General features: G+C 39.5%; 1 protein-coding gene across 1 annotated transcript in view; it reads right to left on the bottom strand.

The window, feature by feature from the left end:
• Positions 1-21,496, bottom strand: part of CADPS2 (calcium dependent secretion activator 2) — a 486,663-nt gene that overhangs the window by 129,312 nt on the left and 335,855 nt on the right. Inside the window, exons 12-13 of the mRNA XM_054725984.1 lie at positions 15,002-15,138; positions 13,815-14,002 (exon numbers count right to left, since the gene is read on the bottom strand). Of these exons, the coding sequence (XP_054581959.1) occupies positions 13,815-14,002; positions 15,002-15,138 (325 nt within the window). The remainder of the gene's footprint in view (positions 1-13,814; positions 14,003-15,001; positions 15,139-21,496) is intronic.

The raw sequence follows: 21,496 nt of genomic DNA, 5'->3' as shown, positions 1-21,496 counted from the left end.
TGGGAATCGAACCAGCGACCTCTTGGTACATGAGTCCATGCTCAACCACTAAACCACACTCTGAATGTATATTGCTAGGTTGAATGGTGCTATGAATTGAATTCTGTCCCTCCTTCAAATCCATACCTTGAAGCCAGTGTGACTGCATTTGGAGATAAGGCTTTAATGAGATAAATAAGGTTAAATGAGGTCATAAGGGTGAAGCCCTAAGCTGATAGGATTGGTGATTTTATAAAAGGTAGAAGAGTGAGATCTCTCGTCTGTTATACGAGGACACAGAGAGAAGGCAATCAACTGCAAGCCAGGAAGACAGTCCTCCCCAGAACCCAACCATTCTGACATCCTGATCTCAGACTTCCAGTCTCCAAAACTGTGAGAAAATAAATTTCTGTTGTTTAATTTATGATATTTTGGTATGGCCAAAATAACCAAGACAAATGGAATATCATTGGGCATTTGATACATATTGCAAAAGTGCTTTTTAAGAAAGCACTTATCAGCTTATACTCTGACCTATAGTCCATGAAATGATTAATTTCCCTGCAACTTCATCACCCATGGTCTTTTATCATTTGTTATGATAATTTTCAACTTTATACATAAAAAGACTATTTCAGTGTTTCAATTCATTAATTTCTATGGTACAAAATGACACAATTTTGCTGGTTATATAGGGTCTTTCTGTGGGCCATAAAAACCATTGCATTTAATTAAGAACATTTAATTGTGAACTCTGCTTATGAAGAGTCCCAACATGTCACTTATAAAATTTGTAAACAGATGGCCAACGTCATTCTTTTACTTACTGAACAAATATGTATTGAGAACCTAGTTAGGTCCTGGGGATACAATATAAGCACAACAGAAGTGACCCTACCCTAATAGAGTTTAAAGTAAGGAAAGGCATAAAAAAGAAAAATCAAACCATAAGTGTACAATTACATTTAAGAAGGGCAAAAGTACACAGACCTGATGTGGTTTAGATTTTCAAGGAATGATTCATTTTGGGAACGATTTAATCAGGTAGAATCTGCAGCAGGGAGGTCCAAGGAGGTTCTCCATAGAGATGTCTAATTTTTCCAAAATGCAAATTTCATCATGTGACTTCTGCTCCTAATATAGTCAACTTACTTGTTACTCTCCAAATCCCTCTTGACACTACAAAACACCTAAACACTGAATAAATTATAGCAGGCACACTGTTAAATATTGTACTATACTTATAACAAGAAAAAAAGAAGTTATCCAAAAGGCAGGAAAACAAAAATTGAATCAGGAGCTAAAACCAAAGTAGGAGTGAAAGTGAACACCAGAGCTGCCTTGGAAGCAAATGCTGACACCAAGGAGGACTCTTGACAGCTATGCTCAAAGGACTCGACCACCGGGTCAGAGACCTAATGTGCATGGGCCACTAGACCTGAGATGCCTGTGAATAACAGGACCCTTGAGTAGGCTGTGCTATCAGTGAAAGGGTGGCTAAAAAGAATAAAAAATCTTGCAAAGGGAGGCAACAAGGAAGCCTGCCTGTATCCACCACACTTATAGACTGAGTGAGAATCTTTCCTGAGAATATGCATCATAGGCCTGACCTCATTGTATTGAGTACTACTGTGCAGTCAAGGGGTCTCCAAAATGAGAGAATATAGTAGCTCCAGTAGCACCCCTATCACCAAGTAAAGCAAGAGCAAATCCTCTTTGGAGGAAAGCATTTTCAAATAGGCCTTATAGAACTCCCACAGATTGATTTCAAAGATGTGTGTTTAGTACAAAAATGCTAGTTGAATAAGAAAATGGTGACCATAGCTTAAACATTGGCAGAAATAGTAGATATAAATAACTAAAATACTGGCCAACATAAATATGTCAGCAAGGAAGAGGGTGATTGGAGTGAAATGTTCTAACTTCTACAGGAAGAGGGGAAATTTTATGATTAGTATAAGACTTTAAAAATATACATATGGCCTGGCCAGAACCAAGAAGTCAGAGTACAATTCCTGGTCAGGATACATGCTGAGGTTGCGAGCTTGAGGCACCTAATGGATGATGTTTCTCTCTTATCAATGTTTCTATCTCTCTATAGCTCTCCTTTCCTCTCTCTCTCTAAAAATCAATAAACACATACCAGTATATTAAAAAAAAGACAAAAAACATACATATGACAAAATCTCAAATGTTGGACAATGTAAACTACGAAAGAAAGAAAGGAAGAAAGAAAGGAAGAAAGAAAGAAAGAAAGAAAGAAAGAAAGAAAGAAAGAAGAAGAAAGAAAGAAAGAAAAAGCTTACAAACATGAGCCAAAAAAGGAAAGCCAAAAATGGCAGAAATGAATTTACTTATATAAATACACATGATAATTGTAAGTGGGCTAAATTGATTAAAAAATTTCATGTTGGATAATTAAATCAGAATCTAGTTTGCTATTTATAAGATGCACTAAAATACAAGAATATAGAAAAGCTAAAAGTATGAATAAACACATATCAGACAAATATTCACCAAAAGGCTAACATTAATAACTATCTAAATAAACTTTAATGAAAAATACATTATTAGTTATAAAGAGGGCCACTAAATAATAATTTCTGTTCACTAGGAAGATTAAATAATTTTAAACTTAAGTGCAGTGATTAAGCAGCTTCAAACTATAAAAAGTAAAATTTGGCAGAAGTAAAAGGAAGAAGCCAATGGCAGTGGCGATTTCCATTCACCTTGGTCCCAATCCCACAGATCAAACTGGCAAATAATTAAGAAGCGTTTAGGAGATCTGAACCACGCAAATCCTGCTTGCCCTACTAAGCTACAGAGTAGACTTTTTTTCAGGCAACACGAAACATTTACAATATTTGGCAAATATTTGGCCAAAAGAAAGTCTCTCAGCAAGTTATGAAGAATCAGTATCACACAGATTACATTCTATGAACAGAAATAAGTTAAGTTAGATATCAGTTCTCAGGAAAAAAACAAAAAAGGTTCACTTTCTTAGAAGTTTAAAACTACACTTATAAACAGCCCTTTGTTAAACAGAAATTATAATGACAAGTTAGAATTACTTAAGAATGAATTTTAATCAAATATTACATATAAAAATTTATATATGTAGTAAAAGCAGTGATTGGTGGGAATCTTCAATGCTTATGTTATAAAAGAAGAAAAACTAGTAACATCAAACAGGAAGTTAGCAAAAAATAACACAGGAAAGTAGAAGAAAGAAATAATCAAATTAAAGACAATATTTAATAAAATGGTTGACGACAAAAAGGGGTACACAGAGAAATTTATAGGGTGATGGGACTGTTTAGAATGACACTAGTGTAGTGAATATATGACTCTGTGTTTGTCAAAACCCATAGAACTATAAGAACTGGCCCGCACAGAACGTGAGCTTTACTGAATACAAACTTAAAGAAAACAAACCACACTGTACCAAACCAGATGCCGAAGGATCTCAGGATGGAATGCATATTGTGACCAGTGACACTAACTGTACTGTCTGACATAACCTCACTAAAGAGAGTGGGGGAGAACAAAAGCTGTCCTACTGAACAGTGTTTGGACTGAAACTATAAAGCTACTGACTAAAAGACCTGTACACAAACACTGAATTCTAAGTAAACAGATGGTAGCTGCGGGAAGCCAGATTTCTCACTACTGAAGAGAGAAGCTACAGACAAACAAGAAAGGAAGGATAACCTGGGCTGTGTGGTATTGGACTAGAGTTGGAGACATCAGGATGAACTAATGGGTTAGTAAATGAACATTTATAGCCTAGCTCTGTCCAGTGAGAGGGCCTGGAAGCAATGACAACCCAGTAGCAATGAGCATATCCATCATCCCGATCTTGTTTTCTAAATACCATTGGTAATAATAAAAGTGTAATATGCTAATTAGACCAGAGTCCTTCCAGACGACCTTCTGGATGAAGCTGGGCTGAGAGGGAAGCCTGGGTCCCAGGTGCCAAAGGGAAGCTGGTGCTGGCAGCCAGGGGAAGGAAGGCCTACTCTTGCATGAATTTCGTGCATCAGGCCTCTAGTTTTTTAATAAAGGAATTAGGGCTCCTTAGAGAAATGACTGATTCTACAGTGGAGGCAGGGAAAATATAAGATGAGCTTGGGGCACGTTTTAGTACAAGAAAGAAAGAAAATGCTCAAAATGCTCAAAGTCACTAATCATCGGAGAGATGCAAATTAAAGGGACAATGAGATATCATCTCTCACCTGTCAGAAATCATCAACAAACAATAGGTGTTGGTGAGGATGTGGAGAAAAGGGAATGCACACTGGTGTAACCACTGTGGAAAATAGTATGGAGTTTCCTCAAGAAGTTAAAAATGGAATTTCCATTTGACCCAGAGGTCCCACTTCTAGGAAAATATCCTAAGAAACCCAAAGCACCAATCAGAAAGAATATATGCACCCTTATGTTCATAGCAGTGCAATTTACAATAGCTAAGATTTGGAAACTGTCTAAGTGCCCATCAGCAGATGAGTGGATAAAAAAGCTGTTGTACATTTACACAATGGAATACAACACAGCTGTGAAAAAACAAAACTCTTACCATTTGCAGCAGCATGGAGGGACCTGGAGAGTATTATGCTAAGTGAAATAAGCCAGTCAGTGAAAGACAAGTATCACATGATCTCACTCATATATGGAATCTAATGAACAAAAGAAACTGATGAAAAAGTCAGAGCCAGAGACATAGAAGCATGGAACAGACTGATAATTTCAGAGGGAAGGTGGGGGTGGGTGGGGTGGGGAGTGATTAACTGGGAAACTTATATGCATATATCTATAGCCCATGGACACAGACAATAGAGTGGTGAAGGCCTGGGAGTGGGGAGTGCAGGGAGGAGAGGGTCAATGGGAAAGAAAAAAAAACAAAGGGGACATCAGTAATACTTTTCAACATAAAAGATTAAAAATAAAAAAAGTGCTCAAAAAAAAAAAAAAGCCACCACAAAACCCAACAAACCCCAAAAGGATGGGACACATCACAGGGAGTCAGTCTGAAAGAGCTCTCACTGGCTCAAGCTAGAACAATTTGAACAACAGAGCAAATATACCAGTATTGGATTACAACCCAAAGTATAAAGGTACTAGAGGCCCGGTGCACGAAATTCGTGCACGGGGGTGGTGGTCCCTCATCCCTACCTGCACCCCTCCAATCCGGGAGCCCTCAGGGAATGTCCTACTGATGGCTTAGGCCCGCTCCCCATGGTTCTCTGCTCTCTGTGGGGCCTGCCTGCTCCACACCACAGCGATCGGCAAGCAGGCCCTGCTGGGTGCTGTCTGTGGGCCGTGCTTGCCTGCTCCTGGGTCACCGCAGTGACGGCCAAGCAGGCCCTGCTGGGTGCTGCCTGTGGGCCTGCTTGCTTGCTCACACTGCAGCTACGGCCAAGCAGGCCCTGCTGTCTGCTGTCAAGCTGCGCAGCCGCCCTCGCCTCCTAGGGCAGCGATGGTCCTGGGAGGCTGCAGGCTTGGCGCCTGCGTATGCAAATTAACCCACCATAATTGTTGGGTTAATTTGCATACTCACTTATGATTGGCTGGTGGGTGTCATGGAGGTATGGTCAATTTGCATCTTTCTCTTTTATTAGTGTAGATTATATAGGAATCCATATTGATATAAATGGCTGACCAAATAATTAGAGAGGAGAGGAGACAAATCTTCCTTGCAGAAGATTACTTCATAATGTATGTAGCTAGTCCTCCCTCCAAGGAAGTGGGAGGACTAGCTACACAGTTAGTCTTAACCAAGTGATCAAGGTGAACATGGCCAGTGATGTCCTGTGGATATCATTACTCCTTGACAGAAACAGAAAAAAAGGTATTTCACCTCTTCAAAATCCCATAACCCCAGCCTAGTCATGAAAATGTCAGAGGAATCATATTGAGGAATGTTTGACAAAATACTTGACCAGTACTCTTCAAAACTGTCAAGGCCATGAAAAACAAGGAAAGGCTGAGAAACTGCCACAGATCAGAGAAGACATGACAACAACATGCAATGTGGTATCCCGAGTTGAATTCTGGAACACAAAAAGGGACATTAATTTAAAAAATGGACTGATCATTAGCCAACAGTAATGTACAGATGTTGGTCTCTTAGTATTGACAAATGTACCATGGTAATTATGATGACAACATTAGAGGAAACTGAAATACCAAACTCTTTGTGCTATCTTTTCAGTATTCCTGCAACTCTAAAATTACTCTAAAATAAAAACTTTAAAAAAAATTCATGAAATGGAAAACAAAGAAACAAGAGAGTTCAACAAAGTCAAAGTTGCAATCTTTAAAAAGAGTTTATAAAAGTTTACAAACTTCTGGTAAGATGGATTGAAGAGAAGGGGGCGGGGGGGAGGGAAGAATGTGGAAAGGGAGATGTTTGGAGATAGAGAAAAGCATCTGAAATGCACTATTTCCTAGAAAATTATAACCTAATAAATTTACTGAAGAAATAAATGGGAAGCCTGAATAGTTCTTTAACTATAAAAGAAACAACGCAATAGTTAAATATCTCTCCACAATAAGTCCCCACAACCAGATGGTTTTAAATAGTTCTTTTTTAAAATGTAATTTTGTTATTAACACTATTACAGATGTCCCCCCTTATCCTCCTCTTTGCCAACCTCCTCTAAGCCCCCTCTCCCCTGCACTTCAAAGATAACTTCTTCATCAACTTAAAACAAACAAACAAACAAAAACAAAACAAAACAAACAAACAAAAACAAGCGATTTGCCCAGCTGGAGTGATTGAGAATTGTCCCATGAACCAAAGGATCATCGGTTCTATTCCTGGTCAGGGCACATGCCAGGTTTGTGGGCTTGATCCCCAGTAGGGGTTGTGCAGGAGGCAACAAATCAATGTTTCTCTCACCCTCTCCCTTCCTTTCTCTCTAAAATCAACAAAAACATATAAAAGAAGAAGAAGGAAAAAAAAACAAAACAAGTTCTTTGAATATCATCCAGAACAGTGGGAAAGCCAGCCAACTTATTTTATATGGCTGCAGTAACCTGTATACCAAACCCTGACACAAACAGCATGATAAACAAAAATCACTGGCCAATCTTGAGCATCAGCATAGACCTGAAAATCCCAAATTGATGGGAAACAGTAATGGTAAGTGCTACAGATATGTGTGTGTGTGTGTGTGTGTGTGTGTGTGTGCGTGTGTGTGTGTGTGTGTATAGCTTTTTGTTTTGTTTGATTGTTTCTAAGTAACAGCATTACATATGTACTATGTTCTTTAAAAACTTTAGTATGTTAGCAAGCTCCATGGAAAGCCAACTCAAGAACCCAAATTCTTTACCCCTCCTAACGAAGCTAAGAAGGCTCTGAAAGATCTCAAGTTCAAGACAAGCGAACCAGAGGAGTAGCCTGCTTCCGCTCCTTGTTAACCTGGCCTATATTCTAACACACACTGACTTATTCCCTTTCCCTTGTCTCGTCCTCACCATTCACCTTCAGCACACTCTCTTATGCACTGTTTCAGAAAAACCCAGGAGTTGTTTGCTGTGAATCAGTGGTGTGAAGGGAAAACAGAGGAGAGTGATTAAGTAACCTTAGTAACTATTCCCCAAGTTCTGGTCTGGTGACTGCTTACCTTGCACAATGGGGTTCTTTACTCCTGTTCTGGCTGACTCTTGGCCACGCCCATATTAGGCCCACAGTGGGGTGGGCCTAAGCAGCATGGGGGTGGGGTGGGGGTGAAATAGCCTCACCACGGCTCCTCCTACTGATCATGGACAGCACATGAGGCGAGGCACCTACTCAATGCTTCCCAGTTGCATCCTCCTACTTGACACTTGTTGAGAGTATGCTGCTGTAACAACGACACCCTCAAAGTTCACCTCTGCACTGGCGGGTCTTCTACACAACAACTCCCCAAAACTTACTTAACTACCGTATTGTACGTAAAATATCACCAACTTGATATTTAAACGATATTTCATCATTTACAGTATTTACATGATTTATGTGACCTACTTAGGAGCCACGTAAAGGTAGACAGCATTAATATTATTAATCACAAAGAAGCGATGAGAAACTGAGGCGCAGACCATTTGAGTAAAATGAAATAGCTCCTAAGTAGAACCACCTGGAGAGGAAGACAGATGGTCTGACTCCTAGCTCACTGCTATTTCCAAGGTACCAAGTTTCTCCCCATACCATTCACTGTGCTCTGTTTGTGTCTGTCTAGTTTTGAAAGGCATAATTATCTTGCTTGAGTACTGAACTCGAGGTTGGGCGGAAGAGATATTACTGCTGGGAAAGTGTGAGGCAGATCTGCGGTTGTTCTAGGTTTCTGATATTCAAAAAAGAACCCTCCGTGCAGAGTGTAAAGGCACTCCGTGATAACCGCCCTTCAACCTTGGCACACGTAGCATGTGGAAGGTAACATGTCAGATTGGCCACACTGCATGAGGATAACCTGGCTTTGATTTTTGATCTGATTGTTCACTTGTCCCAGAAGTAAGTCTCCAGATTTAGGATTTGTATAGCATTTATGCTTCATTTCTCTATGCCATATATCCAATACTAGAATTAAGAAGTGATAATGACTTGCCCTGGCACAGTAGCTCAGTTGGTTAGAGCAGCGGTTGCCAACCTTTCGGACCTCATGGACCACTGGTTGGCGACCGCTGGGTTAGAGCGTCATCCCAAATGCCAAGGTTGCAGGTTTGATTCCCAGACAGGGCACATACAAGAATCAACCAATGAATGCATAAATAAGAGGAACAACAAATTCTCTCTCTCTCTCTCCTCCCTTCCTCTCTCTAAAATTAATAAAATCAATAAATAAAAAATAAAAAAAAGTAGTAATGCAGTAATGAGGGGGTGGGGGCTGGTTGAGGTGGGCAAAGGGGGGTAAAAATAGAAATATCTATAATAGAGTCAACGATAAATATAAAGTAAAAACGTGGTGATGAAAATTCTTCATGATCCTACTTGATGTGATTATCTATGATTTGGCTAAAAATGCACCACTGTCTCTAAAATTAGAAGCAGGAAGATGAGGCATAATTTCTGAGGTGACAGGTTAAAAGATGGAGGTTTCGTGATATGATTTGACTGATGCCCATAAAGACTGCCCACCACTCTGTGCTGTGACCCGGAGCCCACAGAAAACAGGGACTCCTTTCTGCTGCAGCCTGTCCTGGGAGCTGGCACGTCTGAGCGGCCCCTTCACTGCGCCCCGGAGTCAGTGAGCACACTGCGGATCTTACATTACACGGCAACACAAAAGCCATTCTGTGTCGCTGCTGTCGTTTCTCCACCCTCAGCCTGGCTTACAAAACCAAGATGTATAACCACACAGATCAACCTAGAACTTTGCCCCCCGATGCATTGTCTCTGCAAGTCTTTTTCTCCTTCCTGTCGGTCCTCGGGGGCACCGTGGCCGAGCGAGAGGCTGTGTTATTCACGATGTGTGCGGCTCTCATCCCAAGGAGCGTGTCTGTTTCTGTCCTTGACTCACTTTTTCTCTCTCCCTTTCTTTTTATTCTCTCTTTCTCAGTCCCAGCACCAGCCAGACCTTTTCTGTTGAGCTCTATTCTTTTATTCCCGAGACACTCAGAGTGCTATTCAGAGATGTGTCTGCACAGAACGCACACACCCAGAGCGCTCAACGCCCGGGAAGAGGATGTGCTTCCGAGAAACTTCCCTGCCAGACAGCACTGCTGTCCTTCACATCAGGCATGAACAAAAGGCAATCTTTTTTCCTGTCCATTGTTTGCCGGAGGTAGTTCAGGCAATGAACGAAATGACTCTCTCCATGTGTGTCGTGACAGATGTAAAAATGATCATAAAAGGAGACGATGGCAAACTCTGACTGGAAAGCCAGACTGACATTGACAGTATTTTTAATGAAAATCTGTGTAGGTATCAGATGCTGCAGGCGTGGCTAAGAGATGCTAGTTTTCACAAGGACAGGTTGCTCAAACCTGAATATTCTATCAGCGAAGGAATTAAGAGTATCGTTACATAAATACTGAAATATTTCCATTTAGCATGAGGCATAACCACCGATTTTTCATGTTTTTCCTCCTCTCACAATTTACATTCTTGTCTCTGGGTGACAAAAAGAAGCATATTTGAATAATAACTGATCAATACGGACATAGCATTTTATAATTATCCAGTACCTGCACATTAGTATTTCCCCTTTTACATATGAATTCTGTTTCAGAAAGGATAAATGACTTGCCCGACAGGGATCAGTTTGCAAATTTCAGAGCCGAGATTCAAGTAGAGATCTGCCTCTTTTTATTCTTTCATTGCGACAGCATAGCATCTGTTTAACTCTAAAAATTACAGAGAGCGTCATACCTTTTAGTTTATCTTGTATAATGTCTAGCCTACAATGAGGTTCAAATTTCTCTAAAACCTGCACTTCTTGCTTTCTTTTTTAAAATCTTTTTTTAAAAAATTGATTTAAGAGAGGAAGAGAGAGATAGAAACATCAATGATGAGAGAATCATTGCTCGGCTGCCTCCTGCACAACCCCACTGGGGATCGGGCCCACAACCCAGGCATGTGACCTCCAGGTTCATAGGTAGACTCAACCATTGAGCCATGCCAGCCAGGCCTTGCTTTCTTTTTACTTAAGCTACATGTGACCTAAATGTTGGATCAGAGACTGACTCAAATTTCTATTCTAAAACATACCCAGAGATACTTGCACATGTACATATTTTAATCTGGAAAGTGGATTTAATATGTATTATTAACATATATATGAACATATAAACAGACCTTAAATTTCACTTTACAGTGTACCATGACAAAGAAAACAATACTTTTACAGAATACAAGTAACTATGGCAACCTATAGATTCCAATCAGGCTGCCTCCCAGGCAGTGGCAGCAGCTCCTGGCTGCCTAAATAACTTTCCATTAAAATGTGTCTCAAACGCATACAGTTTGGGGGCGCATTAGCTGAATTTCCTACTTAATGTTTTTAATTTAATGTTACCTTTCTGTGTTAAGGACAAAAATAATCCTATCATACAACATTTGCTGGGTATGTCTGTTTCATTGCATCCATGTTATCTTCTTGCTTCCAGGAGTGCTGCCTAACACTGGAGGCCTGCCCTCTGACAGCCACTGGTCAGGGGAAATTAGGATGGAGCCAGGAGAGAAGACCAGTTGTAGTAAAACAGCCCCCGCCATGCTGGTTATCAATGGTTAGCCATCCTGACTGTGCCTCCTCCTCTCACTCCCCGCACCCCCCAAGTTTGCTGAGGGCAGATGGTTTCATTCAAGGTGATGGGAAAAGCAAACACAACCTGCAACATCCCCCTGGTTTCCACGAAAGGCCGAGTTCCATAATGAGGGCAAAGCCTGGCAGGTTCTGAGACTAGGATCGCTTTTATTTCATTTTGGGGTGAGAAATGGCAACTGCAATTCAACAGATATTTATTGTGGCCCCACAATGTGCAAGGCACTGTGGTAAGGCCTTCAGAGGATAACAGGTGAACGAGACTAGTTTTTGTCTTCAAAATATGATCTAGTAGAACTGAAGCGGGGGTATGTGTGTGTTTATAGCGTGTAAGTATACATGATACATTTCATAAGAAAGCTACAGATAAAAGGTGTTTGAACAAGTTAAGTCTTCTTAAAGGAGTTTTGTGATTCTAACTATTACAACACTTGGAAATAGAAACATTACAGTGAAAATACACAGGCTATCTGGGGGTAAAGATCATGTGTAGAATATCTGGGCTTCATACTAAGTAGAGAGAATGAGATGATGATATTGAGAAAACCCAAACATTATAGTATGGGATCTATTTTTAATTTAATAACCAAATGAGAATCATTGAAGTTTTATGAAAGAGTATAGTAAAAATTAATCTGTAACATAGAAGGCAATTGCCAGGCTACTATAGGGAGATAAGCAGCAGTAGAGAGATGCATAAACCCAGATAAGCAAGAAAAAACTGAAGGTCAGGATAGGGGTAGGTGCATGGAAATGGTAGAAAGACAAGTTTGAGGAGTACTACGAAGACGGAATACAAACTGAGTCTAGGAGGTCAAGAAAAAGATGAGTGAACAGTGAATGAGCCATGAATGCAAGTAACAGTAGTACAAATAACAAAGCCATTCATTCATTCAACACATATTTACTGAACACTTTGTGTCAGGTCTGATACTTTTTGCCAGGCATTCTGCTAGGAGCTAAGAGAGGTACAGGAGCTTGTTTGGCGAGATGATGGATTTAATTTTATATGAGGGCTGAAAGTCCCGGCAGAACATCCAAGCCAGCAATTGTTGACGGAGATCTGTTCCGTAGGAGAGTAACTGGGTTGGGATTATTTGCACCGAGAGAGGTCATAGTTGAAGCTGGGAGATCACTGAAGTTGAATTTTTCGCTGAAGTAGGAAAGGTCTCAGAAAGAAGAGAGCAAGTTTAAGAACAGATGGGAGAAAAAACAGTAGCCTGCACTTGGTGTCTGGAGGAACAGGACCTGTGAGCAAAGAGATGGTCAAAAAATAAATGAGAGGAGAGCTGAGGTGGTGCTGCCTCAGGGAGAGCAGCAGCACTTCAAGCAGCACAGGGTCTAGGAGGTGCCGTCGCATCCCTTCCAATGAGAGTCAGGGGAGTGAAGCTGGGGCGGAGATGGCTGGGTTCCGTCATTCGGCACTCCATTTCAGAAAGCCTCACTGGCAAGCGAGGAGCCCAGAAGCCAGGCAGGGGAGAGGTCAGTGGAAGGTAGCTTGACATGATGACAATACCTAGGATGACATAGGGTGTCACATAACAGCTTTTGACCATGTCCCAGGCACGCACGGTTCTAAGCGCTTGATATATAAGAATGTATTTAGTCCCGATCACAACTGATGATTTTTGAGAGAGATTCTATTGTATGTCTTTCTCAAAGGTAATGAAGCAGAGACACACCGGTTCAGAAGTGTGCCCTACCTCACACGGTGCATGAGTAGCAGCTGGAAGCCAGGCAGTCTGACTTCAGAACATCCTGACAAATCGGTTATGTGGTGAGGCTAGGTGAAGCTTGGCCAGGCTTGTGGGAAGAAAGGAAAGGAAATGAGGTACCACTACCCCACCCCCTTATTGACTTGCTTCCACCAGTATGCCATCAAGAGGAAGAGATGGCATATTGGTGGAACCAAGTTAAGAAGAGGATGGAGTAGTGGTACCTCATTTATGGAGGAGCCCCCGGTTCTCCGGAACAGGATTAAGAAAGACATGGAGAGATTTTTAGCTCAGAGGCACACAGACTGGGGAGTCTGCATTAAGTGATTTCTTGCCCTTCTGGTAAAGCAAGAGAAGAGGTCACTGGAGTGCTAAGGGTAGATGAGGGAAGGGGCTGGGAGAAGACACTACATAAACTCCCCTGTTTATGTTGCCTTATCAATGAAAGCTTATTCCACAGTGGAAAAGCCCGGATCATTAGAAATACACAAACCTCTCAGCACACCCTGCCCAGACACACATATGCATCACAACAGAAATACCAATGACACTCAAACTATGCAGACGTTGGTCCAAGGTGGCTTCTTAAGAGCTTAGAGGTGACATCTAATTCCAGATAGGCTCTCTCTAACTCTCTTTTCCAAGCGGCTTCAACAGCCAAAAGGGACATTAACGTGCAGCCCACCTAAATCAACAGCATACTGATACACATTTTTCCTTTGTGGAATTTTGTTGTGTTTTTGTTTTTTTCTTCTCTCTCCGAAGAAGTGTTTGCTATTTAAAATCTGTTACTAGGTGATAATGACAAAGCACACTTTTTACTCTTCCCAAGTCCACCCCACACCTTTCATTGTGTGTTTGCAAGTTAAAATACCTGTTGCCGTGCACGTGAGAGGCGCAGAATGCAAAGCTGTAATGGAGCAGGGTTGGGTCAATGACAGCACCGTTCTCTGAGTGTTCCATCAGCTCTGCAAGATAGCAGAGGTGTCTGTGGCAGCCTCGTACACCATACCGGGCACAGTACTCATCCAACACAAAAACCTGGCCAGGGCTAAACCAACCCTACAAAAAAAAAAAAAAAAAGATTTGGTATTTTTCCCCAGTACTGAGATCTGCTTTTCTGAAGGCACTGTTATGCATCATAAAGAAAAGCTGAATTAAAGTGTCTTTTTAAGAAAATATTTTTATCAGTTTCACAAAGGAAGGGTGAGGGAGAGATAGAAACATTAATGACGAGAGAGAATCATTGACTGGCTGCCTCCTGGACACCCCCTACTGGGGATTGAGCCCAAAATCAGGGCATGTACTCTTAACTGGAATCAAATCTGGGACCCTTCAGTCTGTAGGGCCAACGCTCTATCCACTGAGCCAACCAGCGAGGGCTAAAGTGTCTTGGGACATTTTTTCATTAATGGTATGTTTCTGGTTATTTTCAGAATATTCAATGTCACAGTTTTTGAACTGATTTGGACACTGGAAACCTAAAAACATTATCTCTTTATTGCCATGGAAGGTATGGCAACCTGTTCTCCAAAACTGAAGGAATTCCAATGATCTTCTGAGGGTTAGATGAGACTAAAGCTTCCCTGTTAAATAGATAGCCCCTGCCCTCTTTATCCCACTGTTTCTTTCCCCTGTTAATTAGGTTTTCTTTCTATGAACAAAAGAGAGAATCAAAAAATATATCAACCTTTGGTGAACAGAACTTAAACCTCACAATGTCTGTACAGGTGTTGGTAAATCCTGTCACAGAGGTGTTTTTGTTTTTTTTATCATCATTAAAGCCTTCTATTTTCATTCGACCTTCTCCAGAGGGACTGATAAGCCATAGCTCAGGGTCTGCCTGAGTCTATTCTCCTGTCTATTGAGTGGCACAGCAGTGGTCTTCAAGTGTATAATTTTCAAATTGGGAAGCAATCGATTGGAATCCTTCACCCCTAACTCCAACTACAGTTATTAAACAAGTCAGGAATAAAATGCCGCTTCATAACAAGTATTTCTCACTTTTAAACCTCTTGAATTCTAACCTGTGGGGAACCGGACAGAAAGACTTGTACTCACCAAGCAAGAATAGGAATCATTCAGTCTGTGATCCAAAGTCTGCCTCTGGAGTATTCTGAAAAGGGAGGCGTGGTCAAGCTTGCAAGGGTTTGCAGAAATAAACTCATCCATACCATGTTTCTGAAAACGGTCTGCATCTGTGAATTCAGAAAGCATGTATAATACAATTTATATTTCTGGTTTAATAATGGGTAAATGGATTTTTTTTAAACACATAATAACAAAAGATTACCTTCTATTACACAAAATAGGATGAATTCAGCATATGAATATAAATTGCAATTTTTGGGGAGCCCAAATAAAAATGACAGGGAACAATTTGCAAGTCATTTGAAAATGAGGTGACGAAATCCTATTTTCTTTCAAAGCTACTTCTAATACTCATCACAGAAATAATAGTATTTTTCAATTTTAGGAAAAGTTGATGCATTTTAAGTACATATTGACTGAGGAATGACTGGAAAAGAACCAAAGTCTATTCATAAAAACCTGCAATGATGGCTAGAAGCCTGCTTCCCAAATGGCAAACTAGGGCAGAAATGAACACACAAGCTTTAGCTGGACCACTTCCAGTCCTTTTCTTATTTTTATTTTTTATACGGAGCCTTTAATGGGACCAACCTTAATGCAGAAATGGCAATGAATGCTCTCAAGCTTCAAGTTTAAGAGACATGAAAAAGGGAGCATCATGTTTGTGCAAATATGCAGACAAAGCCTAAGGTCCCACATGGCACTTCAATCAAAGGCCCAAGTTCATTGTTCTTTACAGATTGCATCTTTCAACGCCTGTAGACCCCGCGGGTGTATCAAAAGGCAAGCTTTTATGATTGCGTTCATTAATGGCATGTTTTGTCAAAGTCTTCAATGTGAGTTATTTACTAAGGATAGAGAGAAAGAGCCACACACCACCCCAAAGAAGTGCTGGGTGTTACTACATTAGCTCTGTTGGAAATGGTGCGCATATTGGTCAAGCAATCAGTTATCCAGATAAAAGGGGACTCTCCTCATAATGGTAGAGCGGAAGCCCCATTGTTCCTTAAAATTCACAGAGAGACCTCGTTTCTGGTCATCACAAGAAGCAGAGCCCGAAATGTAAGCTAAATGTCGTTTTAAAAACCTACACGGTGCAATCCTAAAGTTGCAGAGGAAAGGAGACAAAAGTTTATTGATTAAACCCAATTATAGAGTCAGGCTCATAATAAAACTCAATATTGATCTGTGGACATGATGCTAACATAATCAGTCACATTTAGATATTTAGCCCAGATCATATTGATCCATGTCAACTTCAACTTTCAGCCATATTTATGGATGGAAGAACTACATAATTCAAACTGAAGGGCCTTCAGAATCACATTTAAAAAAAAGATATACAAACTAATACATATCCTACAATATCAAAAGGTGGATGTAGCAAGCAATGAATGTCCATTTATTGATGATGAAAGGTAGGGGGTTATAATCCATGGAAAAGTATCATATGTATCTCTTTACATGTAATACTCACCTGGATGGTTAAATATAGTACATGTGGTAAATTAGCATTAATTAGATGAACACTAAACTAAACTCCTTTTCCTGAACTCTGAAATGAGACAATCCAACTTCCAATGTATTTTATTCTTATGTGTGATACTTTTAACATAAAATTAAATGTAATGATAATGCAAAATAATATCAGATGAGAATGAGGCAGACTGTTGAAAGCTGCAAGGCAGATATAAACCCAGAAGATTATGGTTTTTTTAAAAAAATATCTTAGAACCTTTATTTCTGCATTTAGCTGAGTACAAAATCTCTGAGTATCACCTTTATGAAATTAAATTACTAGTTTTATAAAACATCTGCTGAATTTTATTCATTATTTTTTTCACCAGAGAAGGTCATAACAGGAAGTTAAAAATAACACCCATTAATGGCTTATCTGTTGAGAATAGGATATGTAATAGAGAAAAAAAAACTCCACAATTCTCAATTAACTATAAAGGTTTGTAGAAGAAAATTTCTATTTTAAAACAATAGGTATACAGTTCTTAAATAAAATATACAAGTTCCTGGAAAAAAACAAATCTATGGTTCATTTCTATAATTAATCATATTTTCAAAAATAAATGTACTTTCTGAGGCATTTTCTTCATGAAATATAACTCTAAACCATAAATGTGACAAGGCTTTCTGAGTCGTATACATAAAGGGATAATTACTTTTCCAACAATTGCCATTAGTGATAAAAATAATATTTATGATAGAAATTTAAGTCACATATACAAATTCTACAGTGACAGTGAGAAAACAAACACACTAAAAATTCTCCAAAAACAAAACAAACACACCAAAAAACACCCACGTAACCCTCCATGGTTATAATTCTATGAAAGTAAAATGTACTCTTAGGGATTATCCCATCTTCAAAACATAGGCTGCAAAGACCAAGCTCCTCGACTTCTTCCTTTCTATGTCTGAAAGCACAATTCAAAATATTTTATGCAAATATACTTCACTGTGCACCATCACACCGAGAAGGAGAAGAGGTGGCCATTCACTAGCATTGAGACTACTCAAGTGTCCAGACCTGGGACTTGAGTACCAAAAGGACTCAGAAGATGGTGCTGCTAGTTAATGGTCACCTCCTCTGCAAAACCCTCAGCTGATCTAAGCGGCCATGAACATTTTCAAAGACAGTAACTTAGTTTAAAGTTGTCCTATGTTTAGGAGCTGGCCTGGAGCTGCATTTACTGCTACCCACACCTGATCATACTTTCCTTTTAGCGCAAACTCTCACTGAGCTTGAAAAATTTGCAGGGAGTTAAAAGTGGCATAGAGAAGTACACACCACTTCTCCTTATAGCACCCCTAGAGCGGCTAATAGGAAGAGCTTGATGTTAAAAGTTTAAGTAGATTCCTTCTGAGATTCGTCAATCTCAGAGGAAAGTAAGGATGGGGGGAGAGAGAGATGAACTAAAGAACGCATATACATATAAGCACTATCCATGGACACAGACAATAGTGCTGTATGCCTGGGGGGGGGGGGTGCAGGGTGGAAGGGGTCAATGGGGACAAAAGGGGACATCTGTAATACTTTCAACAATAAAGATAGATTTTAAAAATTTTCAGTAGATCATCCTGGTGGTATGTTTGTGTTTTATGTATAGATGTTTTATGCTGAGACCCTAGAGAAATGGTTGACAGATATATTAACTAGAAGTTTGTTCACACCTCTATTATTGACCCAAATGATTTCCTAGCTTGTTTTTGTTATACTGATTAAAAACTGGTGTATGGATTTACACATCTTGCTTTCTGCAGCAAATAACATGTAATATTTTCACATGATGACAATTTTAATCAACACATACAGACCTAGAATCACAGGCCAAGTACACCAATATTCAACATTTAGTTAAAATAATATATTCAATGTAAAGCAAGACATATTTTACCTTATGTGTGAAATTTAACTTATTAGATCAATCAGGAAAATTAGCTTATATAATTAAATGTAAATTTATACTCTGATTTAAGGATTAAAAATTGGCTTAAAATGGAAAAGAATATCACTTTTCTGTTTAATTTTTGTCATTAATTTATGACTGGAAGTCCACAGTGTTGAATTCTATATTATGTAACATACACACTGTGTTATGCTACATACATGAGTTAAAAGATAAAATGAAAAATAAGGTGCTTGTGCCCTAACTGGTTTGGCTCAGTGGATAGAGCGTCAGCCTGTGGACTCAAGGGTCCCAGGTTCAGTTCCGGTCAAGGGCATGTACCTTGGTTGTGAGCACATCCCCAGTGGGGGATGTGCAGGAGGCAGCTGATTGATCTTTCTCTCTCATCGATATTTCTAACCCTCTCTCCCTCTCCCTTCCTCTCTGTAAAAAAATCAATAAAATATATTTAAAACAAAAACAAAAACAACAAAAAAAATAAGGTGCTTGTATATTAGTTTGATTGGAGACAGCAAAGAAGGACAGTTTAACCAAAGAATGTTCCACAAGTCAGGCTAAAGGAAGTGTCTACCCTATTTCAGAATTTCTATATATCCTGAGAATCAAGGAAATAGAGAAGAATAGATTCTCTTATCAGAGCAATGTATAAGAACATGCCATTATTTGTATCTTAAAAATATAAAAAGTTGTCTTCCAATAAGCTAGATTTTATTAGTTATTATTTTGTTCTGACTATCCCTAAATATCTGATATGCTTAGTTTTGAAAACAAGCTTTCTTTTTTAAAGTTATAACACAGAAAATTCAGGAGAACAAATGAATTAGCAATTAGTTCTTCCACTTAAATTCACCCACTGTGAATATTTTAGGTATAATTCTACCTATATTTTAAAATTTTTTTACTTAGTGAAAATAATATCACATACATAATTTAGCATTTTTCCATTTAACCTTATTGAGCATTTTTTTGCATGCTACTTTATCACCTTTATAGCCATTACCTTTATACCACATGAATGATAGGTAATAGGTTGTTTCTACTTTTCTATTGGGCAAAAATAGACATTTTGTTTCATAAATGATCAAGTTAACCTAAATATTCTAGGTTTATCTAGTAAAAAGGAGATTGACGTTGTAAACAAGGTCATGATACTCCTTTAAAAATCGTGTCATTACCAAAATTTATACAGTGAAGCAAAAAAACAAACAAAAAAACCCATGAAAATACTTACCCTTACCAGCTATCAGTCAGCAAAAAAATTAAAAAACAAAGCATCGTTAAGTGGGTTAGGAACATATTTCTTTCTATAACTAGTCAGGCTAATTTTATTATTTTCTTGCGGTCTACGAATGACTCTAAGAACTGTTCTTCCAAGAGAGCAGCACTAGGGCAGGACTGTCTGCCGTGGCCCACTGGCATCTCTGCGACAGGCCACACTCAGCATTCTCATTTGCATGAGGTAGAAACACATTTTTCTCCCTTCCTTCCTTTTTTTATTTCTTTATTTTTCCTCTTTAAAGAAAAACGGCAGAGTCTGCTCTAATGGAAAACTTTTTTACAAGCCTAGAATACAAGAAAGCTGTCGTTAAACCAACTGAAACAGGTTGGCTTTTTCGAACAAGGTTAGCTTTTCCAGAAGAAGTTAATCAAGGGACAAGAAAATTCAGTTCCAATTAGCCTGATCAACACTGCCTTGACAGCACACAACTAACAGTAGAAGGTTTAGCCACAAAGAGATTGCATGGCGCTCTGAATCAATTGGTCATTAGAGCCTTAATTCATTAATTCTGTATTGTACAGTCATGGCCTTAATTTTCTAGGCTAGTGGTTCCTGACCACATTTCTTGCCTCTCTGTGCAAGACGGGTGATATCCATGAGCTCGGAACACTCCTTGGGTATTTCTTGCACTCAGGATGTCAACAAAAGTGAATGAGTGGGATATTTTTACAAAAATAATTTTCAAGTCATTGCAACTCACTGGTTCTCAAATGGGGATAATCCTTTCCCATCAGAACCCTGCCCTCTTGAACATTTGGAAATGTGTGGAGATATTCTGGTTGTCAGATCTAGGTGGGGGGTGGGAGGGCGTACTCCTGGCATCTAGTGGGTAGATGCCAGGGAAGGTGCTAAACATCCTATAATACACAGGACAGACCTTCCCCAAGCCCTGAAACAAAGAATTATCTGGCCCAGAATGTTAACAGTGCCAAGGCTGAGAAATCTTGTTCTAACTTACAAGAAATAATCACTATACTTCTTTCTGGTCAGGATAGTATGATTAAAAACAGATTTACCCTCCCTACTTGAAATAACTAAAAATTAAGAAAAAAACTGTTCTCAAAACATTGGGCATCAGGCAAAATAGGAGGGATTCCTAACCTAAGCAACAGGAAACATGAGGTGAGACCAGCAGTTCCCACCTCCTCCCTTCAGGATTCACTTGAACCCTGATCACCTCAGCCAGTGAGGCAACCACCGGAGGCCAGGGCAGAACCACTCTGATGGGTTGGAGGGGATAGTGCCCACGCTCACACAGCCTGGAACAGCTCTTGTTCCCAACAGTCTGAATATAAAACCTCAAAATTCAGAGCTCACCAGTTGAGTCCTTAAGAAGAATCTCGGTCCGTGAGTGGGGAAAATTAACCCTGGATTAGACCCTGTTTGGTTCCACCTACCAAAACTTAAAAGCAAAACCTGAGAGGCTCCAACGATTTCCAAGGAACTTAATTTTAACTGTGTCTTAGAATGAAGGTCAAGAACATTTTCATGAAGAATGCCATACCAACGAACATCATAATCAAACTGCTCAAAACCGGTACAAAGAGAAAAAATTTAAAGTAGCCAGAGGGAAAAAAATACACATTATGTACAAAGGAACAAACAAAAAAGATAGCACACTTCTCATGGGGGGTGGTGGTGGTGGTGGGGGAAGCAACTTAGTTGACAGTAGAACAAAATCTGTGAAGTGCTGAAAGAAAAAAGTCTTTCAAAACAACAGTAAAAACTTTTTCATATATAAACAGAATTCATCACTTTCAGACA

Source organism: Eptesicus fuscus, chromosome 14 (assembly GCF_027574615.1).
Source record: "Eptesicus fuscus isolate TK198812 chromosome 14, DD_ASM_mEF_20220401, whole genome shotgun sequence".
In the NCBI taxonomy this organism is placed as follows: Eukaryota; Metazoa; Chordata; class Mammalia; order Chiroptera; family Vespertilionidae; genus Eptesicus; species Eptesicus fuscus.
This window is presented reverse-complemented; position numbering and strand designations above follow the sequence as displayed.